Source organism: Anomalospiza imberbis, chromosome 11 (assembly GCF_031753505.1).
Source record: "Anomalospiza imberbis isolate Cuckoo-Finch-1a 21T00152 chromosome 11, ASM3175350v1, whole genome shotgun sequence".
In the NCBI taxonomy this organism is placed as follows: Eukaryota; Metazoa; Chordata; class Aves; order Passeriformes; family Viduidae; genus Anomalospiza; species Anomalospiza imberbis.
Genome location: NC_089691.1, coordinates 8,506,950 through 8,530,742, shown reverse-complemented (window position 1 = coordinate 8,530,742; position 23,793 = coordinate 8,506,950). Strand labels below are relative to the sequence as shown.

The following is a 23,793-nucleotide window of genomic DNA, read 5'->3' as shown; positions in this document are numbered from 1 at the left end:
CTCCCTCTTTTTTGTGTGTGTGCTTTTAGACATGAGACATTCCTGAGTGGATATTCGTTGCCGGGGCTGGGATGCCTCCTGCCAGACAAAACTCTACGAGAAATAGGGGAACTGGTTTGGGATTTTTTCTCCGGTGTCTTGACCCTTTGAGTTATTGAAAAGCCAGCTGCAGCTCAGCCCTGTACAGCGATTCCCATGTCTCCAGACAGTCATTTTGGGTCTGTAGGTGGCTTGCAGAGAAGTCATTGTGAGTATGGGAGCAGGAGCTCACACTGTTGTGGTTTCTTTAGCAGGTTACATGGTTTTGTCTCTATTTCCTCCCCAGTTCAGATGTGTAATTATCAGAATCGTCAAAGTGTAAGTTATAAAACAAAAAGCTGCTGTGACATAGTCATTACTCTGCCCTCAGTGAGGTCAGCCTTTGGAACTGGGAGGCCCAGAGGAGCACTCTGCCACCATCCCATCACCCACCTGGCCAGTGACAGGGGAAGGAGAGGGGAGATGCAGTTAGGCAGGCAGGGAGTGGGTGACCTTGGGAGGTCCCCTTCGTCCCGCTCTGATCCACCACCTCTCGTTTTTGTCCAGGCACTCACTGTAGACATCTCTGAAAGCTCTAATCTGCAAAGCCCTGGGGGGCTCCACACTGCGCTGGCTGCTATTATCCCCGAGACAAAGAGGGACAGGCAGGCAGATTACCTTGGCCTTTATTTTTTCAGCTGAGAGCAAAGAAAAGCCTTAAATGAGCTTGCTGCCAGGGAGGGATTGACGGGGCACAGCCCCCAATGCCCTGCACTCCTTCCTCTCCCCAGATGCCGCGGGACCCCAGTTCTCATCCCTCGTGCTGTCCGGTCACTCCCTGCTCTGCTGCAAAGCCCCAAGGCGAGGCAAGGTTTTGCCTCAAGGCTGGGCTCCACTGGAGCTGCCCTGCAGTGTCTCAGGCCACGTAGCACCTGGGGCTGGTGTGGCCAGGAACAAAGTGACGCTCACACCCACCTCGTCCCCACCATCTCTGTGCCTGCTGCTTACATTTGCAGGCTGGAGCGGCGATGGACTCCCAGGGTCTCATCCGGCTCAGGGGCTGTATGCCATCCAGCCTGGCCCCATGCCGAGACGGCACCGCCACAGCGAGGGCCGGGTCCCCTCCATATGGTGCCCCTGGCCGGCTCCCAGCGCCGGGGCAGGTGCTCTTGTCGGCACTACACAAAACCCTATTGTCGGGACCCAGAGGGCTTCCCTGCCCGGGCGGGGGCCCGCGCCAGCCCCAGCACTGCCGGGCACATGGCTCACCCGGCCGGACACGGCCACATCCTCCTCTCGGTGCCCTGCAGAGGATGCTCCCCATGCAGCCGGTGTCCCCCTGCTGTCCCCTCCACCTCGTGCCCTCCCGAGCAGCCCCGCTGCCGACAGCACTGCTGGGTGGGTCGTGTCACCCGGCCGCTGAAGTGCTGATGGTTTTATGCCCAGCACTTAATTATTTCCCCGATTGCCACCGCCATGTGCTGGCGAGCGGCGCTGGCTGTGACCCCGCCGAGCCTGACGCTGCCGCTGCAGCCTGGGGAGCTAATGGCAGAAGCACACCACACGTGGAGTTTAATTATTGGCTTTCTTCCTCAACAGAGTACATTGGCTGACCTTAATGCAATTAATTAGGGCTTAATCAACTTCTGGTGGCTCAGCACAGCACACAGTGATTCCTGCCTTTCCAGGAGGGTTTATAAGAGCTTAAAAGCAGTAAAGGGGAGGGTATGGTGTTGTTTATGGGGCTGTGCTGATAAGTAGAGTTAAGTTAGTCAAGTATTGGGGTAGAATTTGTGACCTCCCAGGCTGGGCATATTGCTAGGCATTCTGGTAAAGGCAGGAGAGAGGTGAGCTGGACTCAAAAGCTGTATCTGAAGTGATGCTACACAGAAGTGCTTGTGTTGCTTTGTTTTGGCATCACACTGAGCTCAGGGGTGGCTTGTGGTGGGACTGTGGCTGGGTTATGCATTCAGCAGCTGCTGGTGGGTGGCTCTTAGGTTTGCACCCAGAGTGATGGAGGTGATGTGTAGGGAGCCCCTTTGCCTCCTTGAGCAGCTGTCAGCCTTGGAGACAACAAGTTGTTGGTCACTGACTGTTCCTGAACAAGAGGGAGGCTCCTTCCCCTCCCTGCCCAGCAGCACTTAAAAATTAATAATTCTCATTAATATAACAGAATGTCCCCAGCACCCTTGCCATGGGCCCTTGGCTCTGCACCCCATGGCTCCTCTTGGCTTGCCTGCTGGGTGCCCCAAAAGCTTTTGGAGCTCCTAAAAAGGGGATTAGACACAGATGTCCAGCATAAAGACTTATTTGCACACCTTGTGTTTCTAAAACAGCAGGCACCTGTTGGCATAGCTGGTGATGGAGTGCCCTGTCCTTGGGCTGCTGGGGATGAAGTGACTCAGCCTTGGCCTTGCAGAAAGCCCCTGGCAGGGGAGGTGGCCCTGTGCAAGTGGTGGCATGTCCTGGTGTCAGCTGTGGTGATGGTGGCTGAAACCACGGCATGTCCTGCTGCGTACCCTCACATCCTGCATGCTTTGCATCCTCTCTGTGCCACCATCCCATAGCAGTTCCTGTCCCACAGTGACATGACCCCCCCTCTGCTGCTGTTTCTTTGGGTCCCCACGTCCCTGACTGTGCCACCAACCCCCTTGTGCAGGCTGCCCAGTGCTGGGACTGGGATGTGGCAGCAGGAGCTGTGCCAGGCACTGTTACTGCCTTGTTTGCTTCAGTGCCAATTCATTAATATCAAAAAGCTAATTAGGATTCCACAGCCCTTCCCACCCAGCCCTCTCCTTTGGAGGCTGGAGGATACTTGTCTGCAGGATTTTGCTGCAGCCCTGTGTTCAAAGGAGTCAGTTCTGGTCTGTCCCGTCTCAGTGGTTTGTGTCCCTCTCTCTGTTCCTGGTTAATCCATGTGGCTAAAGCCCCTCGAAGCCTGGCAAATGGGAAGTGATATTTACCAATAATCCCTCTGCTCTCCTGGGCAGGCTTCTCATATTACAGGTTTATTAAAAAAAACAAAACCCAGGCAGCAATAACTGTGGCCCCAGGGAGAGCCCAAGCACAGATTGTTCCTGGTCAAGCCCCACCTAACAGGAGAGCCCAGGCAGAGGCACTGCAGGCCCAGCCCCATCTCCTGGAGCATCTCTAGGCAGAGCCCAGCCCCTCTTGCAAGCACAGAAGGAGTGAGCCACAATCCTCTTTCTCCCTAGGGAACAAGCAGGATTCCCATGAGTCACAGACTAAATCCAATTTCTCCCCTCAAAGGCTGTGGGATAAACCCTGCTATTGTTCACCAGGGCTCCCCAGTGCCGTGCCAGCACCCCCTGGCCTTGGCATCTTCCCCACTGCTGGGCTGGGCAGGAGCAGCTCCTGCACTGGCAATTTGCAGGCACAGGACAGAGCCAGCACCACCTGCCTGGCACCTACAGGGTCAAACACAGACTCTGCTGCTGATTTCTGTGCTTTGCTTTGCAAAGCTTTTGAGGAAACTTGCCCAGAATTAGGGATGCTGTTTGCTGTTTCTTCCAGAACAGGGTAGTGATGTTCTTCCATCCTTTCCCAAAGTCTTGCCTCCTTGAGAATGGGTTTTTCCTGTGGGAAATTCAAACCACTAAATATGTGTAACTAGTGGTGTTTTCTTTTTATTTTTCCTGCAAAAAATATCCATTTCCTTGCAAGGAGTCTCACTTCAGCTCGAAACATTTCATTGCATGGACTGGGGGTTTCCTTCTGGTTTTAAGTCAACATTTCCCCTCAAAATGTCACTCAGGGAAAGCTGCTTTTTTTTTTTTTTTTACAGCAAAAGTCTACGATGACATTTTAAGTGGAGAAGAAAATTGCTGCTTCGTTTCAAAATGCCAACTTTGTGTGGGGTAGGCTTAGAGTTTTGTTTTTTTGGTTTTTTTTCTTTCATTCCAGTGTTTCCCAGGGGAAAAGCAAAATGGTTTCATTAGACTCGAGTAACTGTTGCCCCCCCCATCATCTCCAAAATAAATGTTTGTTTTTGTTTTTTTTTTTTTTTAACCTGTTTGCATTTTTGTAGCAGGGAAACTTTTGCCACGGGAAGTTGTGCTCCAGTGGGATGCTGCCTTGGGAGGGGAGATCCCTGCTGCATCCAAACCTGAGCCCTCTATGGCAAATTCTCTGCCACCAAACTCCACTGAGGACCTGTGGGAGAGAATCCACTGCTGCCGGCTGGCCTTGGTTGCTGTGGGAAGGATTAACAGCACATCCAGGTTTTGAAGCTCTCCTCTGTCTTGTGCTCCTGCTTTTATTTCATACAGCTCTCCTCGAAAATCGCTTGTTCTAGATTAGGCTAGAGACTGGAGTTATCTTCCTTTTATTTATTAGGGTAATTATACCTAATGATTCACATGCTCCGGCAGAGTAATTGCTCCCAAATACAGCGCTGGCAGTGCTCTTACCCAGCCGGGGTGCAGTGATTCACAAACACATCTTTTCCTACAATTCATCAGCTGATGATCCCGTAACTGCTGACTTGGTTGGGAGCATTAAGGAGCGATCACGGACCGCTGCAGTGTCTGTGATCCCCTGAGAGTGTCTCCTCCCTGCCACCCTAATGCCCGGCACCATTCGCTTCCTGTGTGGGTTTTGCTGGGGATTTCAGTTGGGCCAAGCCCCTCAAACTGTGGGATTTGTGCTTTTGAAAGAGTCACGGTGCCTCATCTGGCAAATTCTGTGGCACAGCCTGGCCGAGGAAAAGCCAGGGCTGTGCCCCTCTGCAGTGGGAATGATCTCTCCATTATCCCAAAAAGTGGCAGAGATGTAGTTTTATGCTCACCCACTTCACAGCTCTTGGAGCAGATGGGTGAGAGCCTTGGAAATACTGATGTGGAAAGCCAAACCCCCCAGGTCTTGCACTGAAAAAACTTCTGTGTGCATGGATTCCCCTTCCTTGGGTCTGGCCGCCCTCTGCCTGCACTGCCCCAGGAGGGGATGTGTGGAGAGCCTTGCCTCAGGACTGCTGCCCATCCACCATTCAGCATGGGCAGGGACATGCCACGAGGGGTGATGTGCAGAGTCCACCCTTCTGCACAGCTCCAGCCCCTGGAGAAACCTGGGCACTGGGGGTGGAGGAAGGCTTCTGGGAGTGTTTTGAAGAGTGTTTATGTTCCCAGTGTTACCCTGTGGCATGGAAAGGCAGCCTGAGGCTTGAAATTCTTCCTGCTGGCTTAAGGGAAGCCTGGGGTGATGGCTCTGGGGTGGCCCAGCCCCTCTGGAGCTGCTTCAGACAACACTATAGTGCTCAGCTGGAGACTCCTGGTTGGCTGTGCTGTCTTGGGCCAGCAAAAAGTTTTTTTTTTTGGTGCTGTGTGGCAGCCAGCGAGTGTATTGGTACTTTGTTGGGGGGGGGTTGCTTTTTTTTTTTTTTTTTTTTTTTTTTTTTTTTTTTTTTTTTTTTTTTTTGTGGGGGGGAGGGGTTGGTGTGTTTTTTGTTTGGTTGATTTTGTTTTGTTTTTTTGTTTTGGTTAGAATTTTTTTAGCTAGAAGACCCTTTCCTCCTCAGTCTGGCTGCACTGCATGAGCCTGCACCCACCACCCATTCTCTCCTGCCCCAGGCACTGCTCCAGCTCTCCCCTCCCGTGGATGCCAGAATTGCTGCTGGGATGTGAGCAGAAAGGCAGCAGGAGAGGAGGTGGCACAAACAGCCCTTTCTGCTGACCACCCTTTGGCTTCATCCCCAGCACTGCTTGGGTGGGCTCCCAGGGGAACATGGGGTTGTGTCAGTGCTGCTCTGGAGTGTTCACTGGAGGAACATCTCCCTGCTTTCCTTCCACCCACATCCACCTCCTTAGAGGAGGATCCTCACTTCTTCACGCTAGTGCCTGGCCCCCTGTCAAGAGCTCCTGCAGGCAGCCAGGAGCTGCTCCTAATGGGCTGCCAGGGGATTTGGGATCTGACAGCTGGGTGCTGACAGCTCCCTGCAGCTGCTCGCTCCAGCTGCTGGGCTCTCCTCTCCCTGGTCAGATGGAGAAGGATGCTCTGACCTCCACAGGGAGGAGGCTGGCTCCTTTTTCTCCCTTCACCAGGTGTTTGTGATGGTGCTGGAGGGTTGTGGTACCCACTGCCTTAGTGGGGCTGGTAAAGCCTTGGGGAGAATGGTGGCACAAGCAGAGGGATCCCAGGCGGGAGATGATGCTCCCAGATGGGCACTGGGGAGAGGGGAGGAGGTTTGGGTGTAGCACAGAGCAAGTCTTGTAGCAGCTCCTAGCAGGGAGTTGGGATGGGAGGCCCTTGTTATCTGGGAGCAAGTGCTGACACCTCCTGGGGCTCCCTCTGCAGTGGCTCTGGGGCCTCCCAAGCTTTCTCCTGGCTGACACATCGCTTCTTTTCTCTGTTTGGTGCAGGGCTCCTGTGTGTCCCCACAGACCCCACACAGGGGCTGGTGGGAATCCTGGGGGCTCCCTGGGGTCCGGCTCCATCCCAGCGGGGGCTGTGGCAGCCCAGGCAGAGGGACTGTCCCGTCGTCCTCCAGCATGGAGCATCTCACAGCCTGCCGTCTTGTATGGCTTTTTATTCCTATGTGATTATACATCCCACTTCATATAGGGATTGAAGCCGTGCAGTACGCCGGGGTCCTACGGCAGAGAGCAGCCCCTGTGCCACGGGAGCCGGCCTCGGAGGAGCCACCAGAGCTGTCCCCCAGGGTGCTGGAGGAGGATTGCTGGCCTCAGCCTGGACTCTGTCCTGCACCCCAGGCTCCCCAGCCCTCTTGGGATGCAGGTGAGGGGTGCCAAACTGCTTTGGGGTGAGGCCAGCACAAGCCCACTTCTTGCATTGCACCCCCTTGCAAGGGTGGGCCTGGTTCTGCTGTGGAGAGCCCCAGTGACTGCACTGGTGGGCTCATCCCTGGGGAATCTGCTGCTTTGGTTTTGTCCCCGACTGTCCTGGGATATGCAGCATCTATGTGCAAGCACTGCCAGCAGCACAGGGGAGGAGGAAGAGGAAGAGGAGGAAAAAGATGCTGAGGAATGGCCACGACAGCAAGGGCTGCCCCAGGCATGATGCTCTTCAAGGTTTCTCAAGAGGCCTCAGCCACTCTTTCAAGGTTTGTGTTATATCTGTCACATTAGCGAAAATGGTGAAAATTGTGGCTTGTGGAGGAGATGAAAGGCAGCCCCTTCCAATGCCTCCATAAAGGAAGGGCCCCATTAACACCTAGTGAATTATTGGCCATTAATCAGGCTCTGTGCAAAATAAAACCATCCACATTTATCATTATTGGATCCTTAATGAAGTGATAATGGGAATGCTGGGGAGCTGTGATATTAATGTCTTCTAAGAGGCAAGAGCAGAGCCAAGGGCGGCAGCCAAGATTTTTAATTTACTGCCAGAAGCTCGTGCTGTTAATAACGCTGTTACTTCTCCCGGCCGTTAGCGCTGTTTGGCTACGAGCTGCCGAGTTAGGAGAGCAAATCAACCCTGAACATACCCAGACTTCCTTCACCTGCTCCCCATGCAGCATCTGAGCACGTTTTTCCCACCCACTGTCCAGTGTCCCCTGCCCATGTGTAGGGATATGGCTGGGGAGCTGCTGGCCATCTTCACCCACCTGACTCCTTCCTGAAGGCTGGCTGGTATAGAAAGTTTTGCTTTTCTGATAAAAAGGGAAGGGACTGTGAGTGTCAAGCCCTGGTGTCTCTTACCTGTCCACACTCTCTCTGTGACTTCTCCTTAGGCACAGACACCCCAGAACCAGGGGGGCACGGAGCTGCTCCCAGTACAGCCCACACACTGGGGCTGCTCCGAGTGACTGCATCCACACTCTGGTGTCTTCATTTGCACAGCTTTATTGCCATGAGGCTAATATCCCATCCAGGACAGCACAGACAAGCTGCAGAGCCCTGCTCAGCTGTGGTGACTCACTTGAGTTCACAATGGGAAAGCCATTGCTCCTGCCAAGCACTGCCAAGCCCAGAGGCAAATCATTACCAGGCAGGTAAGTGATGTTCTCATGTCTTAAGATTTGTGTTATCTCACAAATCCTGCTACACCTTGCCAGTGTGGCCCAAAGGTATGTTGGCTCATGCATGGGGCCTTTTGACCTTTATGAAGGGACTGCAGGTCAGAGGGAGCTAGCCTTGGGCTGGAGCGATAGCAGACAATTCCCTGCTGAGCATTGTCCAGAGGAATAAGATGATGCTTTGTCTGTGAGGGCTGAGCACGCTCCACTGCTGCTTTTGTCCCTAGGTAGAAGTTGCACAAGGTCCACCAAAGCAATCCCTTGGAAATGGAGCTTTGAGTTATCCAGGTAGAAGCATCAGAGAAGTATTTCTGTAGCCTGGGTATTCTTGCTGAACCTCCCCTGGCCTGTTATCTCCTCATTAGGAAAGAAAGGACAAGAACAAATATCCATATATGGCAGCCAAGCAAAGGTAGATGAGAAATGCACTTCAAACAGCTCCATCCTTTCAACAAACCTTTTATTAGACTTCTCTCCTCCCCAACACACACTTTTTAATAGTTATGAAAAGCCACCATTCAGGAGGCAAGGACACTGCTCAGGCTAACTGGAGTAGGCATTTCCCAGGAGAAGCCAGCCAGCACTAGCCCAATGTCCTTTGGAACTGACTGGACGGCAGCACAAGCAGCAGCTCGAAGTCCAGGGTGGTGCTCAGCAATGTGGCAGAGCTGTGGGCAGGGGGTTGTGGTGGCCCTGTGGCAGTGTGCCCAGGCTGGCACACAGGACCGCTGCTGAAGTGACCCTTTTGCCAGGCAGCCCAGCCCGAAACCGGAGTCACTCTGCATTCCGCTGGAGCGGAATGGCCCAGGAGCACTCAGCACACCGTGGAGCCAGCTGTACCCAGTTGTCCTGGCTGCAGCCCATACTTGTGGCTGTATCGCTGCCCGTGTTAGTGCCCCATGGAGCTGCCCTGCTGGGCACGGAGCAGGCGACCTGCCAGCGACCTCTGGAGAAAAACACACGGCACAAAGCAGCTTCTCCTGCACAACCACCCCCTGACAGTACAGAGGCACAGCGAGCTCTATAATGCTTGGCAGATTTTCCCCAGCAGATCTCAGAGCTGTTTGCCACTGTGAGCAAGTTCAGGCATGTTACAAAAGACCTTCAGACTCTGAGGACAAATGAGATGCGTGGATGAGTTTAAACCACCGGGCAAGACTGGGGTTTTGAAATTCCCAGAGTTGTGCCTTATTCTGAGCCTGGGCTGTAGCCCAGACAGTCCAGCTGCCAGCCTGGCATTGACACCAGGCCCCATGATGCTCCTGCTGATATCCCTACTTGTTAGATATTGGCTTCAAAACCAAAATAGGAGGCTTTGCATCCTCCTCAAAACCCCACCCTCTGATCCACCTTGAAGTGGGGCGCAGAACGACTGACTGTTCAGTGAGACACCACAGGGTGTTGGCACAACGGTGTATTTATGTCACGAGATGAGATCAGCCACATGGAGTAGGTCGGTCTGTCTGGAAAGAGTCTGAGTCAAGCGTGTCCTATTACATTAGAGCTGGATTTTCAAAGGAGCTCAGCTCCCACTTAGGCTCTGTAACAAACAGTAGGATATTCAAAAGGAGTTGGACGTGCTGGGTCATACTGGCTGCTGAACTAAAGCCCTTTGAATATCCAGCCAAAGCGTCAGTGTGCCTGTTGCTGCAGGCAAAGCCCTCCTGAAATCTAGCCCCACTGAGAGCTCCATGTCCTGGGAAACCAAGCTCATCTCTGCTCTCCCACATATCGCACTGCAGTAGGTGACAAAAACGTGATAATCACTGTGTCCTCGTGCGTGTGGGGGGAGCAGCTCCCTGTCAGAGCACAGCTCTGGCAGATTTGCCCTTTGATCAGCTCAGCAGCATGGGTCAGGAGAGCTGAGCATGAAGGTTTCCTTGTCTTTTGTTCTGTGGAATTAGCAGAGTTAATCAGAATGACAGCGACTTCTGCCTCAGTGCAGAGGAAAGGTCAGTGGCTCAGGCTGGATGCACGAGTTTTCTAGACAGTTGGAAAACAACACCATGAAAGCATGGCATACTTGCTGCTGGCACGGAGGCTCTCCCAACAGGGACCAGCAGGGAAGATGTTACTGTGGAGGGAAGGGCGCTGGAGGAGGACTCCACACAGCTGGCTTGTCACTGCACTCCAGTCATCCCCATCCTTACACTGTACAGTGAAGGTATGTCATCCTCTTTATCACTGTGCACTGCTTGTGTCACCCAGCCAGTATCAAGAACTTCTCTCTGCCAATGTGCTTCTTAGCCACACTCCTGGGTGTGCATCCCACTGGGCTTGGGGTCTCTGTCATCTCAGTACCCTGGTGTGGGAAGAACTGTAGGGCACTGTGCTGGCATGTGGAGTGGGTGCTGGGTGTCCCCTTCCCAGCACATCCCCCCAGCAGCTCCATGCTTCAGGTGAGCAGGTCTTGCTGTTACTGCTTTTACATCCTTCAGTCACTGTAATTTGCCCCAGTGGACCCCTAAAACCCCACTGCTGAGCTGCTCTTGTGCTCTGGGGGCACTGGAAGTGCAACAGTGCAGCGTTGGCTCTCCATGGTAGCCCTGCCATGGCCTCAACTTCCCCTCGTCTCTTAAATTAAGTATGTTTGAAGCAGTCACAAGTTTTAAATCCAGTTTCCTTGTCTGTAATATGACCTCTTACCTTCCTCTGATCCTCCCAATTACAAGTGCTTGTTTTTGCTGTGGATGTACACTCATGTGTCTAATTAGTGGATTCTTTCTGTCAAAGACACTAGCAGCCTCAACAGTGAGCCCTAATTTAAGCAGTTTGCATTTGTCCACAACATTGGTGCTTTCATTTACTCCTGCTCCTAATTAAGTGTATTTGGGTATCTGCAGAGGAAGCTCTCATGATCTCTCCATGGCTCTAATTAAAATGGCCTGGATGTCCATGACATTGGTGCCTGTCAAGCCTGTCACCAGGAGGTGATGCCCACCTTGGAACTGGCTGAAGAACGTGTAGGAGTCATTGTTCCTAAGAAAGGCCTCCACATCCAGACCCTCCTGAAGTGCCTCAGCCACCAGTCCTGGGCTGCAGAAGGCTCCTGCTGCTTCTGTTGGCCCATCCTGCCCATCTGTTCCCCCACTGAGGAAGAGGATCTCACACCTCCCTTGGGGGCTGCTGGCTCCTGTGGCCTGAGCCTTGTGCAGCCCCAGCCCCACACGCAGGGCCAGCTCCTGGTTTCTCCCTCCCTTGCCGGTTCCTTGGAGCTGGACTGTGGTTTCTCCACCAGCCAGGATGCAGACTGGTCTGTCAGGCCCTAATCCTCGCAGGGCCTGTAGAAAATCATCCAGGTGCAAACCTGGGATCTGTAGCTCTGCTGCCAGCTGCAGGAGATTCCCTCTCAGCTTGTCACCCAGGGGCCCTGCTCCGAGACTGGTGAAGCCCAGGCAGACCAGCTGGATCAGCTGGCAGTACAGTGTGGCAACACGGCCGACTTCCCCATGGACTGCTGCACTCAGGACCAGAGCTGCATAGCCCAGGCCCTCAGCCTGGCGTCTGGCCTCTTCCAAAGCCAGAGTGTTGGACCCAAGGATGATGTTGGAAACGTGGGAGTAGTTTTCCGGAGCAGTGGGCTTGGTGGGAGAGCTGGAGAGGACCGTTTCCACTGACTTGGGCAGGTTGTGCAGCAGGTTGTATTTGGTGAGTATGTGAAGGCAGTCTTGGACACTGTGGGAGCTGGCAGCAGTGGGCCCACTTGCTATGATGTCCAGGGGGTCACCTATCACATCAGACAGGATGAGACTCACCACCTATGGAAAGAAATGCCCACAGATTATTGCAGGAGGCAAAGACAGGTGACCAGAAAAGAGCCCTGGCATAAGCACTGCTCTGTGTGCCATCCCTACATCAAAGCAGATGGAAACAGGGTAGGTCTTTGCCCATTCTTATTTTATGGACCTGTGAGTGTCACCTTGCCCTTCTCAAACCCACAGATTTACAGTCCTCTTTGAAGCTGGACTGTCATGTTGAAAGATGCAACCTGTGACACTGCACTTGTCAGGCCCAACCTAGTGTGGGTTCAGCAATGGCACACGCTGAGAACAGCCCACAGGAGAGTCAAGGGTCAAAGCCAGCCTTGAAAGCAGTGTGCTGAAGCACCAACACTTGGAAGTGCCTGCTGGGTGTGAGCTGGGTGGGGTCTGCAGTGTGGCATGATGGGATGGCTGATGTTTCCCAAGTCTGAATTCCCACTTTCCCAGCTCTGCCTCCCTGAGAGTTTCAGTCCAAATCTCAGCCGGAGAGCCCCAAAACAGTGTGCAAAGTTGTTCACTCAGTATGGACAAAAACCTGGCAAGTTGATTAAACCTCTGTTTTGAGGACAGAAGGGTGATCTCTGGGCAAACAGGGGCTTTCCCTTAGTTACCCGTGCAGGATGTGCCAGCTGGGCCAGCCCTCCACCCTTCAGCATGGACAGAGTCTTCCGGACAATGTTCAGCTCCTGTATGGCAGCTCCTTGGGAAGCCAACATCTTTGTGAGTTTCTCCTTCTCCTCGAGGAGGATGGGAGGGATGGGAGCAGGCAGTAGGGCTGATCCACCACCTAGGATGCAGAAGAGATGGCAAGCACATCAGGATAGCAGGAAAAGGAGGACAAAGGAGATCAAGGCTTTAGCTTTTTCTCTTCCGTCACCAGTGTCTGGAAGGAAGGCAGAGGTGATTGGGGACCTAAGCTAACATCTCTGAAGAATTCAGTTATCTTCAACAATGGGTTTTAATCACTTCTGTCCTGCACTCTCTGCAGTCAGCTACACTTCACCCAGATAATGTGATCCTGGCTGGATGGGGGCACCACAAGCCTGCAGTGCGGTGGGGATGACAGAAGAGAGACGGCAATTACCCTCACCTCTGCACGGGGCTACAGCTGGCTCCTCACACTGATACTCAAGGGTTACCTGGGTGGCTGAGCAGGGAGCACGGCCTCCATGGCTCACACAGCAGCCAGTGCTGTGCACATGGGGACATTGCCTGCTTTGGTGGCTCCATTTATTCAGGACAGTGTGTAAAAACACTGGCTAGGGATGCAGCAAGATTGGAAACTGCTGAACTGCACTCATTTACACCATGGAGGAAAGAAAAGGGGGGACAAATGCAAAGGACAAAGCACACTCTGAGTCCAGGGTGATAGATTCACTGATGGGAATTCTGTCTGATACAAGCAGGCATTGGAATTGTGGAAAAGAAGGCAAGGTTCCAATGGAAAAGTGGAATGGATGGAAAATAGAGAGGAGAAAAGAGCAAGGTCTGTGCACAGAGTGAACGTGCACAGAAGTACAGCTGAATACTACTGTCAAAATGCAAAGCCTGCTCAGAGGTTCGAGACAAATCAGCATCAATAAAACATGATGAGCAAGAAAAACAAATGCAAATGCCTGTGTTTCAGTCAATAGCCAGGGATCTAGCTGAGAGGCAGGAGCAGTTGGGGACCGGCTGCTGTGTGGGAGTGCACATACATAGGGAGTCACAGCCACGGGGAGATCCTGTACAGGCTCCCTGAAGGGCTGAGGAGTCTCTTGGAGATCCCTGTAGCCAAAAGACAGGAGGAAGCCCAGGGGAATCCCCAGAAAGCACAGCTACCTTCCAGTGTTTGCCTAATGGCACTGCTCTCTCCATACTGGAGCAGGCTTCAGCATCCACAGAGGAATGAATACTGAGCAGAGGAGACCAAGGCCTTTCTGCAGAGCTGCTCCAAGCCCCTGCATGCTTTGCCCTGTGACATCCACTGAGCTCAGGATGAGGTAATGTCACTGCATCCCTCTGTAAATCTTACATAGCCCTAGATCTGGGGACAGCCTGGGAGCCACCAGCCAGGCCCTGGGGGTGTGCAGGGCTGCCCCTGCAAGGCACGCAGCTTACTGTGTGGTACCTGGAGGCTTCATTTCCACTAGCTGGGAAGGAGCCAAACCCTGGGAAAGGTCAGTCTCAGATCTCAGCTTTCAGACTCACACTCCTGCACAAATGCAGAGCATGCAAGTCTACTGTGTGCTTGCTTCTCCAAGTCTGCATCCCCAAATGTAAGGAGGCAGGAAGAAAGTGTCTCCTTGCTAAAAGGTGAGAACAGCTGCCAGGTTGTGCCCAGAGGTTCCACTTCACTGTGGTGGCACAACTGCAGGACCCAGCCTGTGCAGCTCAGCCTCTTTCCAGTGCTGGGAGGCAGTGTGTTCACTGCAGCAGCAGGAAGCCCTGTGCTCTCCCTTGCTAAATTCCTGGAGAAAGGATGGTAGAAAGGAGAAGAAAAATCAGAGGTGCAAGTGTCCATGCTGAAGGGGCTGGCACAGCACAGCACTCCCTTGCTGCATGGTCAGGGGTGGGCAGGCAGCTGGGGGCCCTCAGCAGATCCCATTCCCTGGGATCCCCACACTACCTGAGATGAGCACAAGGAGCACATCATCTGCAGTCAGACCCTCAGCCAGCTCCTGGATGGCAACTGCTCCCTTCAGAGCCTCTGCATCTGGGAGGTTGTTCTTGGCGCCTTCGATGACCTGGATTTTGCTGTGTGGCTTTAGCAGCATCTCCCTGGTGAGGTAAGAGAGGCAATTACACCATGGATCTGTGCACCCACACAGGCAGCCAGGCTGTCACCTGCAGGTGCCAGGTGTACCAGTGGCATACAGTGAGTGACCAGGACAGGCACACAGCCTTTGCTGAGTGTCTCTTCCCCACAGCCAGAGAGGCAGCACATCCAGCATGACAGGTGGGCTGCATCACTGGTGTCACTGGGATGTGGTGATGGTTGAAGATGAGAGTGCTGGGGTGGATGGGGTGGGCAACAGAGCAAGGGCAGCTCAAAAGGACTTAAGGTGTTCCCAGCAACATCCCACAGAGGGAAAATCTGGCAGCCTACACCCCTCCTTTCTGCTATCCAAACTTGTCCAGAACAGTCCTTACTGCATTCCTGCTCGCTGCAGGCTCTCCTGGATCCCCAGTGGCACATTGATAATCCCCCGAGTGAGGTGGTCTCCCAGGATCTCTTCTGCTGCTGCGGCCATCCCCAGCACGGCTTTTCCGAAACCCACCAGGTACAGGTCCCTCTTCACTGGAAAGGCCTGGCCCCTCACCAGCAGCTGAGGGCACCCATCTCCCTGAAGCTTCAGAGCCCTTTTCAGCATGGGAGCTGGGCGGACAGTGCCCAGAGCGCCACGGAACAGGGACAGTGCGTGCTCGTGGAGGGACATGGTGCACAGGCTGCCAGGGCTGAGCCACTCTCCGTTGTGGGGTGGGCTTCTGCACTCTCTGCCAGCACTGGCAAGGCCTCAAAGGCTGAAACAGCCAGCAGCCTCCAACCTGCAAGGGAAAATGAACATTTTTGCTAGTAGAAGAGACAGGGCTGTCACAGAAAGAACGGAGGTCAAAACATGAACCGTGGAACTCTAGCTCCTGTTTCCCCTAGATTAAGGTGCCATACCAGCAGCATTTTCTAACTTTTCCCCAGGCAGGAGGAAGGGAAGGACAGTGTCACATTCAAACTGTCAGCTTGTGATTCCCCTGCAATCTCATCACCTCCTGCAGGGAAGGTGAGCTCTGGCAGCCAGCTTCTCCATCACTGTAGATTTGCCACTGGCAAGCCATCATTTTTATTTGCTTAGCGTTTGACACCTTTCCAAACTGTGGGAGCTGCTCTCTGTCCTGGAGAGAGCAGGGCATCTGGGTGGAACAGTTTTTCACTACATTAACTCCCTTCCCCATGCTGGCCAAATGCTGATCTCATCCTCTGGCTGTGCATTGCCCCATGTATCCCTGCAGCATCAGACACGGACTGAGGAAAAACAACAGCCTTGCTGGCTGCCTCATCCCTTGCTGCTGGTGGCCACAGAGAGACCAGTAATGAGGTTTCCTCACCAAACAGCAAATTAACACAAGGCTTAATTTACCTTTCTCTTTTACTCCTCATTACCCATTAAAATCACATTTAGACCCCAAATAAGACTTCATATCCAGGCAAAGTTGCCAGCTCTCTGTGAAAGCCCATTTGAGCTGCTCTCCACTGAGCATTAGCATTATCTGCCACAGATCTGTGCATGGACTGAAAGATCTCAGCTGCTCAAGGGCAGATACTTGTCTTGACAGAGGAAAGGTGGCCACTGCCAGCACACACACATCTATTCCCTCCCAGCATTTCTCCTTTCTGTTAACTGGCAGCAAGTTCACTGCTGGTTTCTGAGGATCAAAGATCCTTGTGATCTGCATCTCTCCTGCTCATGGCATTTAAGGCAGGGTGCCAGGAGGCTGAAGCAGCCAGAGCGACACACTTGATCACAGACCCATTGAAATTCCCCGAGAGAGAGTTAATCCTCTCTCAAGTAAGTGGATGTGTTTTGTGCAAGGGCTTCTTTTGGGAGAGCTCAGGAGTCCAGAAGTCTCTTTGTTCTGACACTCCCTAGCATTACAAGGTGTTAATCATTAAGCTGGACAAGCTTTTCAACAGCTCATCTGGGTCTAAATCTGCCTTATTTTGCTGCAGGGACCCAAAAGATCTACACAAAAAAACCTCTACATGCCTTCTCGGGCATTGAAATTTGGGCACACACTGAAATCTCGGGACAAGGGACTTGTAGGTAAGGCTATACAGAGAATCAAAAGTTTGTCAATCCCTGAAGTGGGAAAAGACCCTTAAGAACAAGGCTAACAGTAAACATTCATTGCTTAGGAGAAAAGATTTTAAAGCCAAGGCAGATTAACTATTTATGTGTACTCCCTTTAGGACCCGGTCAGATGGACTGGCTTTTCAACCACGAGGAGACAGGAGAACAAAAGACAGGGTGCTCTGACCACTTTGTCACTAGACTCTTAAACTTCATGGCAGCTGATGCTGCCAGCAGTTGAAACCGCTGACCCCACTTCAGTGAGGGCCAGAGTAACTGTACTGACCGCAGTGAAGTCAGCTGTGCACCTCTCAGGAATTGAGATAAGCATCTCTGCTCCCAGCAGGTCTCTGATTCACCTGGCCCTGGGCACAGTGCAATCAGAGGAAGGTGCTACAAAGCAGAGGTGCATCACACCCCAGGTCACCTCGTCTGAGTTGCAATACAGGGTTTGCAGGAACGGCTGGAGAAGAAAAGCTTTAAGGGAGCCAGAGGAGTTTAAGAAAATAAAGCCCCGAAGTTTTTAACAGTCTTTGTCTCTGCCTTGATGTTTCTGTGTGCTGCTGACCCTGAAGCCCGGGGAAATTGAGCACAACCAGACCTGCAACCGTGGCTCCTGTCACACGTGCCCTCCTGGCAGCCCCGGTCAGCTCCAGCTCCAGACGTGACACAGCAGGCACGAGTTCTTTAAAGGCAATCCTCTCCTACTGGAGGTGGAAAAACTAAATGCCAGCTTAATTCATCTGGCACTTGTGTACATACGGCTAATGCTTACTCTGGAAAGCATTTCAGTACAATAGCAGGCATGTAATCTGTTTTCTGCACTCTGAACTCAGATTATATTTTAACCATCGAGGCCTGATCCAGAGTCTGTGGAAGTCAGCAAGCACCTTTCTATTGCATCTCAGGATTTTGGGGTCCACTGCCTGACACTGATCTCAGAGCACAGGTGTAAAGGCAGAGTAAATACAGTGTAAAACCCCCTTGCAGTCAGAGGTTAACCAACTTTATACCAGTGCAACAGAGAGCTGAATTTGGCACAGATCCATTTGCTTTGGATGTCTCAGTGTGTGACTCTGCTCCTTGTCAGCTCTGATTAGACACACAGGCTCACTGGAGACTCCCCTTGGAATGGGGGTGCTGCTAATGATATCACAAATCCCTTTTTATGTAATTTATTTATACAGTCTCAGGCAGTGGGTACTAAATGTCATCAGGGAAATGCTATAAATCAGTGCTATGAAATCCACTGTAGACATTAACAAAAAATAAAACTCCTACTCATTTTACTAAGGCTTTAAAAACAAGATCAAGATAACTGAATATCACCCCAAAACACAGGCAGTTGTGGAAAGAAAAATAACCCAAATGGCAGCTCTCAGGCTCCCTCCCCAGAAGGTGGGTTTAGAAGTGGTGTAATTGCCTGTTAACTGCTACATATTGCACGAGGGGAAATTACACCCTCACATCCCTGCGTTTTCCTCTTCCCACTGCTGGCTGTGAGGAATCTGGGCTGGGAGAAGGGGCTGATGATGTGACTCATATTACTTCATGCACTAATCTTAGTTTCCCAGTTTCTCAGGAAAATCAGTTAAGGATGAATGAGCCTTCTTCTACATGGCTATAAGGTGAGAAGCTATAGGCATGAGTGAGGTTCAGGTTTCACACCTTCCCTTTATCCCTGGTTGGGATAATTTGGAGTTGGGATATAGACAGTCTTTTGAAAAGTTTCCTGTAAGTTTGTACTAAGCTTAGGATGAAAATGATGCTAAGAATTGCCTGTTCCAAAGAGAGCTGGAGGATTGTAAGGGGTTTAGATTAATCCCCTTTAAATGAAAACTTCCTCAGTTTTCATTCATGAATAATCTACGCACTTATAATAATCTACACACACCATTATAAGCCCTTTCTTCAGAGGGCTCCTCCTAAGCCTGTAGAAAATTCCACTGTTCGCTCTCACACCAAAAAGCAGCAAAACCCCAGCTTCTCATTTTCACCTTCTCTGGGAAAGAGGGAGGGGAAGGAGCTGGACTGCGATAAAATACAGGCAAAATGCTCGTTTGCATTACCTTTCATTAACTTTTTAATTAAAGCAATTCTGCAGGCAAGGAGCCAAAGTCAGAGGGAGACAGAAACAATCCAGCAGTAGAGGCAGAAATGTGGTAAAGCTGCCAAGTAAATTGGATGGTGGCAAGAGACCAAAAGCATGGACATAGCAGGGCAGAGTCTGAGCCATAAACTTGGAGGCACATTGGGGAAGAAAACAGTGAACAAATGAGCTGGCCATGCCCATGCAGTGAGAAAAATGAGCCAGCACCTCACTCCATGGCAGGTACTTGAAAGCTAGAAAAATACTCCTTTCTAGGGGCCAGTCTGCCATCACTGGGCAGAGCCGAGCTGTTCCAGGTGCTGTGGTTGGAGGTTTGTTCAAGGATTTGCATCTTGGGCTTGTGGTTTTTTTGAAGTTGGGGCAATTGAGCTTATTGCAGACCAATCCAACCACACATACATCCTGAGCATTTCAGGGGCTGTGAGATCAGAGGATGCTGTGCTAGAATGCATGACTTAACTGAGAACTTCAGGGACCTAAGTTACTTTAGCTTCAGTGCTGCCAGGATGCCTCTGGATTTTCTCCAGGACTGGTGGCTGGCCCACCTTGTACAGGGTCAACTTCAAAATCCCTGAGGGGCTAGGAAAATATTTGAGATAGCACTGGATCAAATCCCAGTTGCTGGAGGATAATTTTGAGCTCGAGCTCTAAGAGACAGATTACAGTAGTAAACTCCCAGACACAGCAAGTTTTAGCAGTGTCTCTTGCTCCTCGTTTTTCTTGCTGCGTGACTTTTTTCTGGCCTCTCGGCATGTAAATTACTGACAGACTCACCAAGGCTCCCTGCTTCCATTTCTACTGCATCACCAGGGGAATTTACCTATGAAGTACAACAAAGTGGAGATTTTACTGCCTTAAACTCCCCCGTTCCCACTTACTGACACATCTCTTCTATCATTTGATATATCAACTTTAATTCATCTGGTGAGCCCTGCTCAAACCCAAGTTTGCTGCTCCACATGATCCCAAAAGCATTACAAGAAAATTTTCCAGGAGATGCACTAAACCCAGGAGGGAAACAACGCACTGAAGGCTTGTTCCAAGTGACTATTCTGGGAGGATTAGATGGGGGATTTTTCAAGACTAATCTCTTTAAATGAAAATTTCAGAATTTGATTAATTTTTTAATCTGCACATGGATTTGCATAAAATTACTGCACTGCCTCATTCACATTTGGCAAAAGAGAAAATGTCTGCAGCAAGGATGGGCAGCTATGAAGAGTCCAGTGCCTGAGTGGGTGTGCAGGGACAGGGTGAGGGGCCCTTTGCCCCCCTCACTGCAATGCTCCTGCATCTAAAAGTGGGGAAAAGTATGAGGGTGGTCAGCAGCAACATGATGAGACCAGAGGGTTTGCCAGGCAGGCAAGGGAGAAAGTAGGATGGAGCCTGGATACCTTTGTTTTAAGAATATGCTGAGCTCTGGGAAACCCAGGAGTCCTAGTTTCCAGTACATGGCTTTCTATAAGTTGCTTGAAAAAGAAATATGTTACTCTCATGACTGATTTACTCACCAGGAAAGTGTCAACAGGGTCTCTTTGCCTTTGATGGAGAATGTGGCTTAAGGCCAAACACAGGGAAGATAAGTGTTCTATTCAGCATTTTATATATATAGATCAGTATCATTAGCAAAAAAAAATTAACTGGATTTGACATATGCATCTTACTAGTTTTTCTAGGTCACACTCCCTTCACTCCCTATATACCTTTTGGAAATGATTTTCCCGTGCTCTGGGGATTGCAAGGAAGAAAAAAATTTCACTAAAAATTCTTCTGTAGCTCGACACAGAACACTACTACCCTGAAGCCAAGCCCATGCCAAGTCTACTTCCTTTCATGCTGTAATTTCTCAAGCTCCCTATTCTGAGTCAACTTGCCATCAAAGATGAGAGTAATTTAAAATCCAAGGAAGGATCACAGTATTCTAGAGAAGATGAAAAGCTGTGAGCCTTGAGGACTGGAATAGTAGAAAAGGGTTGAAATTCAGTGCTGCGAAATACAAGGTCATGGTCTTTGGGATTAATAGCAGAAAATTATGAGCTCCTCAGCTGGAAATAACATAAGAGGAGAAAGAGCCAGGAATCTTAATCAGTCACAGGATGACAATTACAGCTGCCCTCTGGGCTGAGACAAGAGGCTGTGGGGAATGTGGAAAGCAGCAGATGTGAACTGCCTGGACTTTGCTGAGGTTTTTGACATCATTGCTGTGAGCACGCTGGAGGGTGGGCTGGGCAATCACAGCCAGCCCCGCTGGAAACCAGCCTGACCACTGGGCTCAGAGGGCAGAAGGCAGTGGCTCGGGGTCCAGCTGACATCTGGTGATCAACAGGGACTCTGCTGGTGTTTGTGTTGCCCCACAGCTTCATTAGTGACCCGGAGCGTAGCACAGAGCGCTTAATTTGGGGGAACTGCTGATGGAGACACCTTCCAGAGGAACTGTGATAAACTCAAGGTCAGAGCCCACAGAAACCTCAGGGCACTCAGTAGGGAGAACTGTGAATTTTTGCTGCTGAGCAAGCACGAGTCCGTGTATTGTACAGGTTCCAGTGGTATCTAATACCGAAATGCATAGGTAGAATAACTGCATTTGATCAATATTACTCAAGCAGCAATTAAACGTTTTTTCCATTAACTAATTGTGCAGGGGCATTATCCATAATTCCTACTTAATATGACATTTTTCTAGGAGATCCAATTATCCTGCCAGCTAAATTCCAGCTTGGTATAAACTGACAAACTAAGTTCCAACGATTAGGAAGAAAGGCAGAAGAATAAAAAGGAAGTGACAAAATATCAAATCAACAACCCACGGTGTTATACAACTCTAAAACTTAGCTAAGTATTGTAGGTGTTTTGAAGTAAATTGTCTTATGATGTTATTGGTGAGTCACCTCCAGGGCCCGCAGGAGATAATCCAGGCTTTGATCCTGCAATTTAGAGTGTGCAGGAGGCACGACATTCCCAGCTTTTCTAAACCTTTTATCACACGAAAATCATTTGTGGGTTTTGAACTGGCCTAACAAAGGGGCAGCTGACCCTGAGACCCTCAGGAGGAATGAGGGCGTGTTTTGGTATCCCTGGACTCCCGTGTGAAAGTCTTGACTTTGTTTCAAAGTAAAAAAGGTAAATCATCCTGAGGAGCCAATCCCGCCACAGCCTGAAAGGACGAGTGGGGTGAGATCTCTAAACATGTAACAGGGAGCTCCAGCAAGCAAACAGCAAGGGCAAGGACTCTGAGAAAAGAAATATTTAACTAAATCAGACATGCACACAAAATAATTCAGCCTGTTTGAAGGACGTGCAGAGCTTTAACAGTCCTTGGACTTGCTGAGGTTTGACCACAGGAGGGCAACAGGATCCAAAACCAAAATCAAACTCTATTCTGGACACCTCGAAAGGAAATGCAATTAACGTTCAGGAAGGCAACTACAGTGTTGTTTTTTTTTTCTTTTGATTGTGCGTTTCTGGGGGACCGAAGTGACAAGATCTGCTGGTTTCTAAACTTAAAATAGCAGAAAATGTCGTGGGGTGAGATTCTCACAGCTACTGTTACACTCCAAGAGCAGCTTTTTAAGGTAAGAAATACACAAAAACGTGCGCACTGAGCCTGTCGTCAGGATTCATGACAGACAAAAGCAGTTCCAAGGTGTGTGTACTGGAGCAGCATCCTCAAAAGCCACGGCGTGTTTCTCAAAGGCTTAAGTGTGTGCTGCTCACCTTTACCTGAGAGCCAACGTGGTGTAGGAGCATAGTGCTACAGCTGTGGTGTTGCTGTAGTATTGCCAACAAGTTTTTAGAGGAATAAAGATTACTGGGAAATAAAAATGTGCAATAGCTGGACTGAAAGTAGGAGGGGAAGGGTGAGAAAGTGATCTCAGTGTATTTCAAAGGAGGGGGAGCTGACTGATGCTCCCTGGTCACGCTGGGCTGCCCTGGGGATATTCCTGCCAGGCTCTGCCAAGATGCCAGCACAGCACAAAATCAACTGTGTTGGAAAAGAACCCTGAGACATCAAGTCCAACCTATGACCCAGCACCACCGTGTCACCCAGACCCCATATGGCACCGAGTGCCACAGCCAGCCTTGCCTTGAACACCTCCAGAGACAGTGACCCCACATCTCCCCGTGCAGCCCATTCCAACGTCTAAGCACCCTTGCTGTGAAGAAATTCTTCCTGATGTCCAACCTAAACCTCTCCTGGCACAGACTGAGGCTGTGTCCTCTTGTCCTGTCAGCAGTTAGCTGGCCAAGCCCCACACGGCTACAGCCGCCTTTCGGGGAGTTGTAGAGCGCGGTAAGGTCACCCCTGAGCCTCCTTTTCTCCAGGGTAAACACCCACAGCTCTCTCAGCCGCTCCTCGCATGACCTGTGCTCCAGACCCTTCCCCAGCTCTGCTGCTCCTCTTTGGACCTGCTCCAATGTTTCAAATGTCCTTCCTGAACTGAGGGGCCCGGAACTGGACGCAGCACTCAAAGTGGGCCCTCACCAGTGCCCAGGACAGGGAGACCATCACTGCCCTGGACCTGATGGCCACACTATTCCTGATACAGGCCAGGTGCCACTGGCCCTCTTGGCCAGTGCAAGAGGCATGCCTGGGTTCATGTTCATCCGGCTGCCGACCAGCGCATTTCTCTCTCATTTCCATTGGAAACTCCGAAAAACGCCTTAAACCGACATAATAAGGGGACGATCCCGCACAGGGTGAGGCCGTGCCGCGCTTCCCGCGGCCCCTCACGGCCTGCAGCAGGGCGAGCCCGCCCGCCCAGCCCGGCACCGGAAGTGACGCTCTCCCGCCGGCGCGAAGCCATTGCCCGCTCGAAGGGATGACGTCATGCCCTCAGCCCGGCCCCCTACGCCTCAATAGGCGCGGACGGGCGGGTGGGTAAAGAACTGGTAATGAAGGCCAGCCCCGCCACAGCCACCCGGCCCTGCCCTGCCCTGCGCCGCCCCTTTCCACCTCAGGCCTCGGGAGCGGCGGGGACGGTGCTAGATGCTGACAATCGCGGCGGGCCGGAGCGCGCAGGCCTTGCTGCTCTTCCTGCCACACTCAATATGGCCGCCGGGCGCCCCGCCCTCCCCGTCCCAGCAGCC

At 51.4% G+C, this 23,793-nt stretch overlaps 1 protein-coding gene and 2 long non-coding RNA genes across 6 annotated transcripts; 2 read left to right on the top strand and 1 right to left on the bottom strand.

Moving 5' to 3' along the window:
• Positions 1-1,754: 1,754 nt before the first annotated feature.
• LOC137480588 (uncharacterized) lies at positions 1,755-5,754 on the top strand. Of its 2 annotated transcripts, XR_011002997.1 has the most exons (4): positions 1,755-1,865; positions 4,067-4,259; positions 4,837-4,896; positions 5,529-5,754. It is a non-coding gene; the product is annotated as an uncharacterized lncRNA (long non-coding RNA). The 2 variants fall into 2 exon arrangements; XR_011002998.1 differs by lacking the exon at positions 4,837-4,896.
• A 575-nt stretch (positions 5,755-6,329) lies between these two features.
• Positions 6,330-13,376, top strand: LOC137480606 (uncharacterized). Its single transcript, XR_011003000.1, has 3 exons — positions 6,330-7,093; positions 7,833-11,656; positions 12,389-13,376. It is a non-coding gene; the product is annotated as an uncharacterized lncRNA (long non-coding RNA).
• On the bottom strand, positions 10,684-23,767 carry GLYCTK (glycerate kinase). 3 transcript variants are annotated; one of them, XM_068201728.1, is made up of 5 exons: positions 23,660-23,767; positions 14,902-15,297; positions 14,378-14,529; positions 12,381-12,556; positions 10,684-11,766 (listed from the first exon to the last, which is right to left on the bottom strand). In XM_068201728.1, exons 2-5 carry the CDS (start codon positions 15,186-15,188, stop codon positions 10,861-10,863), a joined length of 1,521 nt encoding a protein of 506 aa, XP_068057829.1. In that variant the 5' UTR covers positions 15,189-15,297; positions 23,660-23,767; the 3' UTR covers positions 10,684-10,860. The 3 variants fall into 3 exon arrangements, with proteins under 3 accessions (XP_068057829.1, XP_068057831.1, XP_068057830.1); XM_068201730.1 differs by lacking the exon at positions 23,660-23,767 and adding an exon at positions 17,197-20,911; XM_068201729.1 differs by lacking the exon at positions 23,660-23,767 and having other exon boundaries at positions 14,902-16,491.
• Between the last annotated feature and the right edge of the window lie 26 nt (positions 23,768-23,793).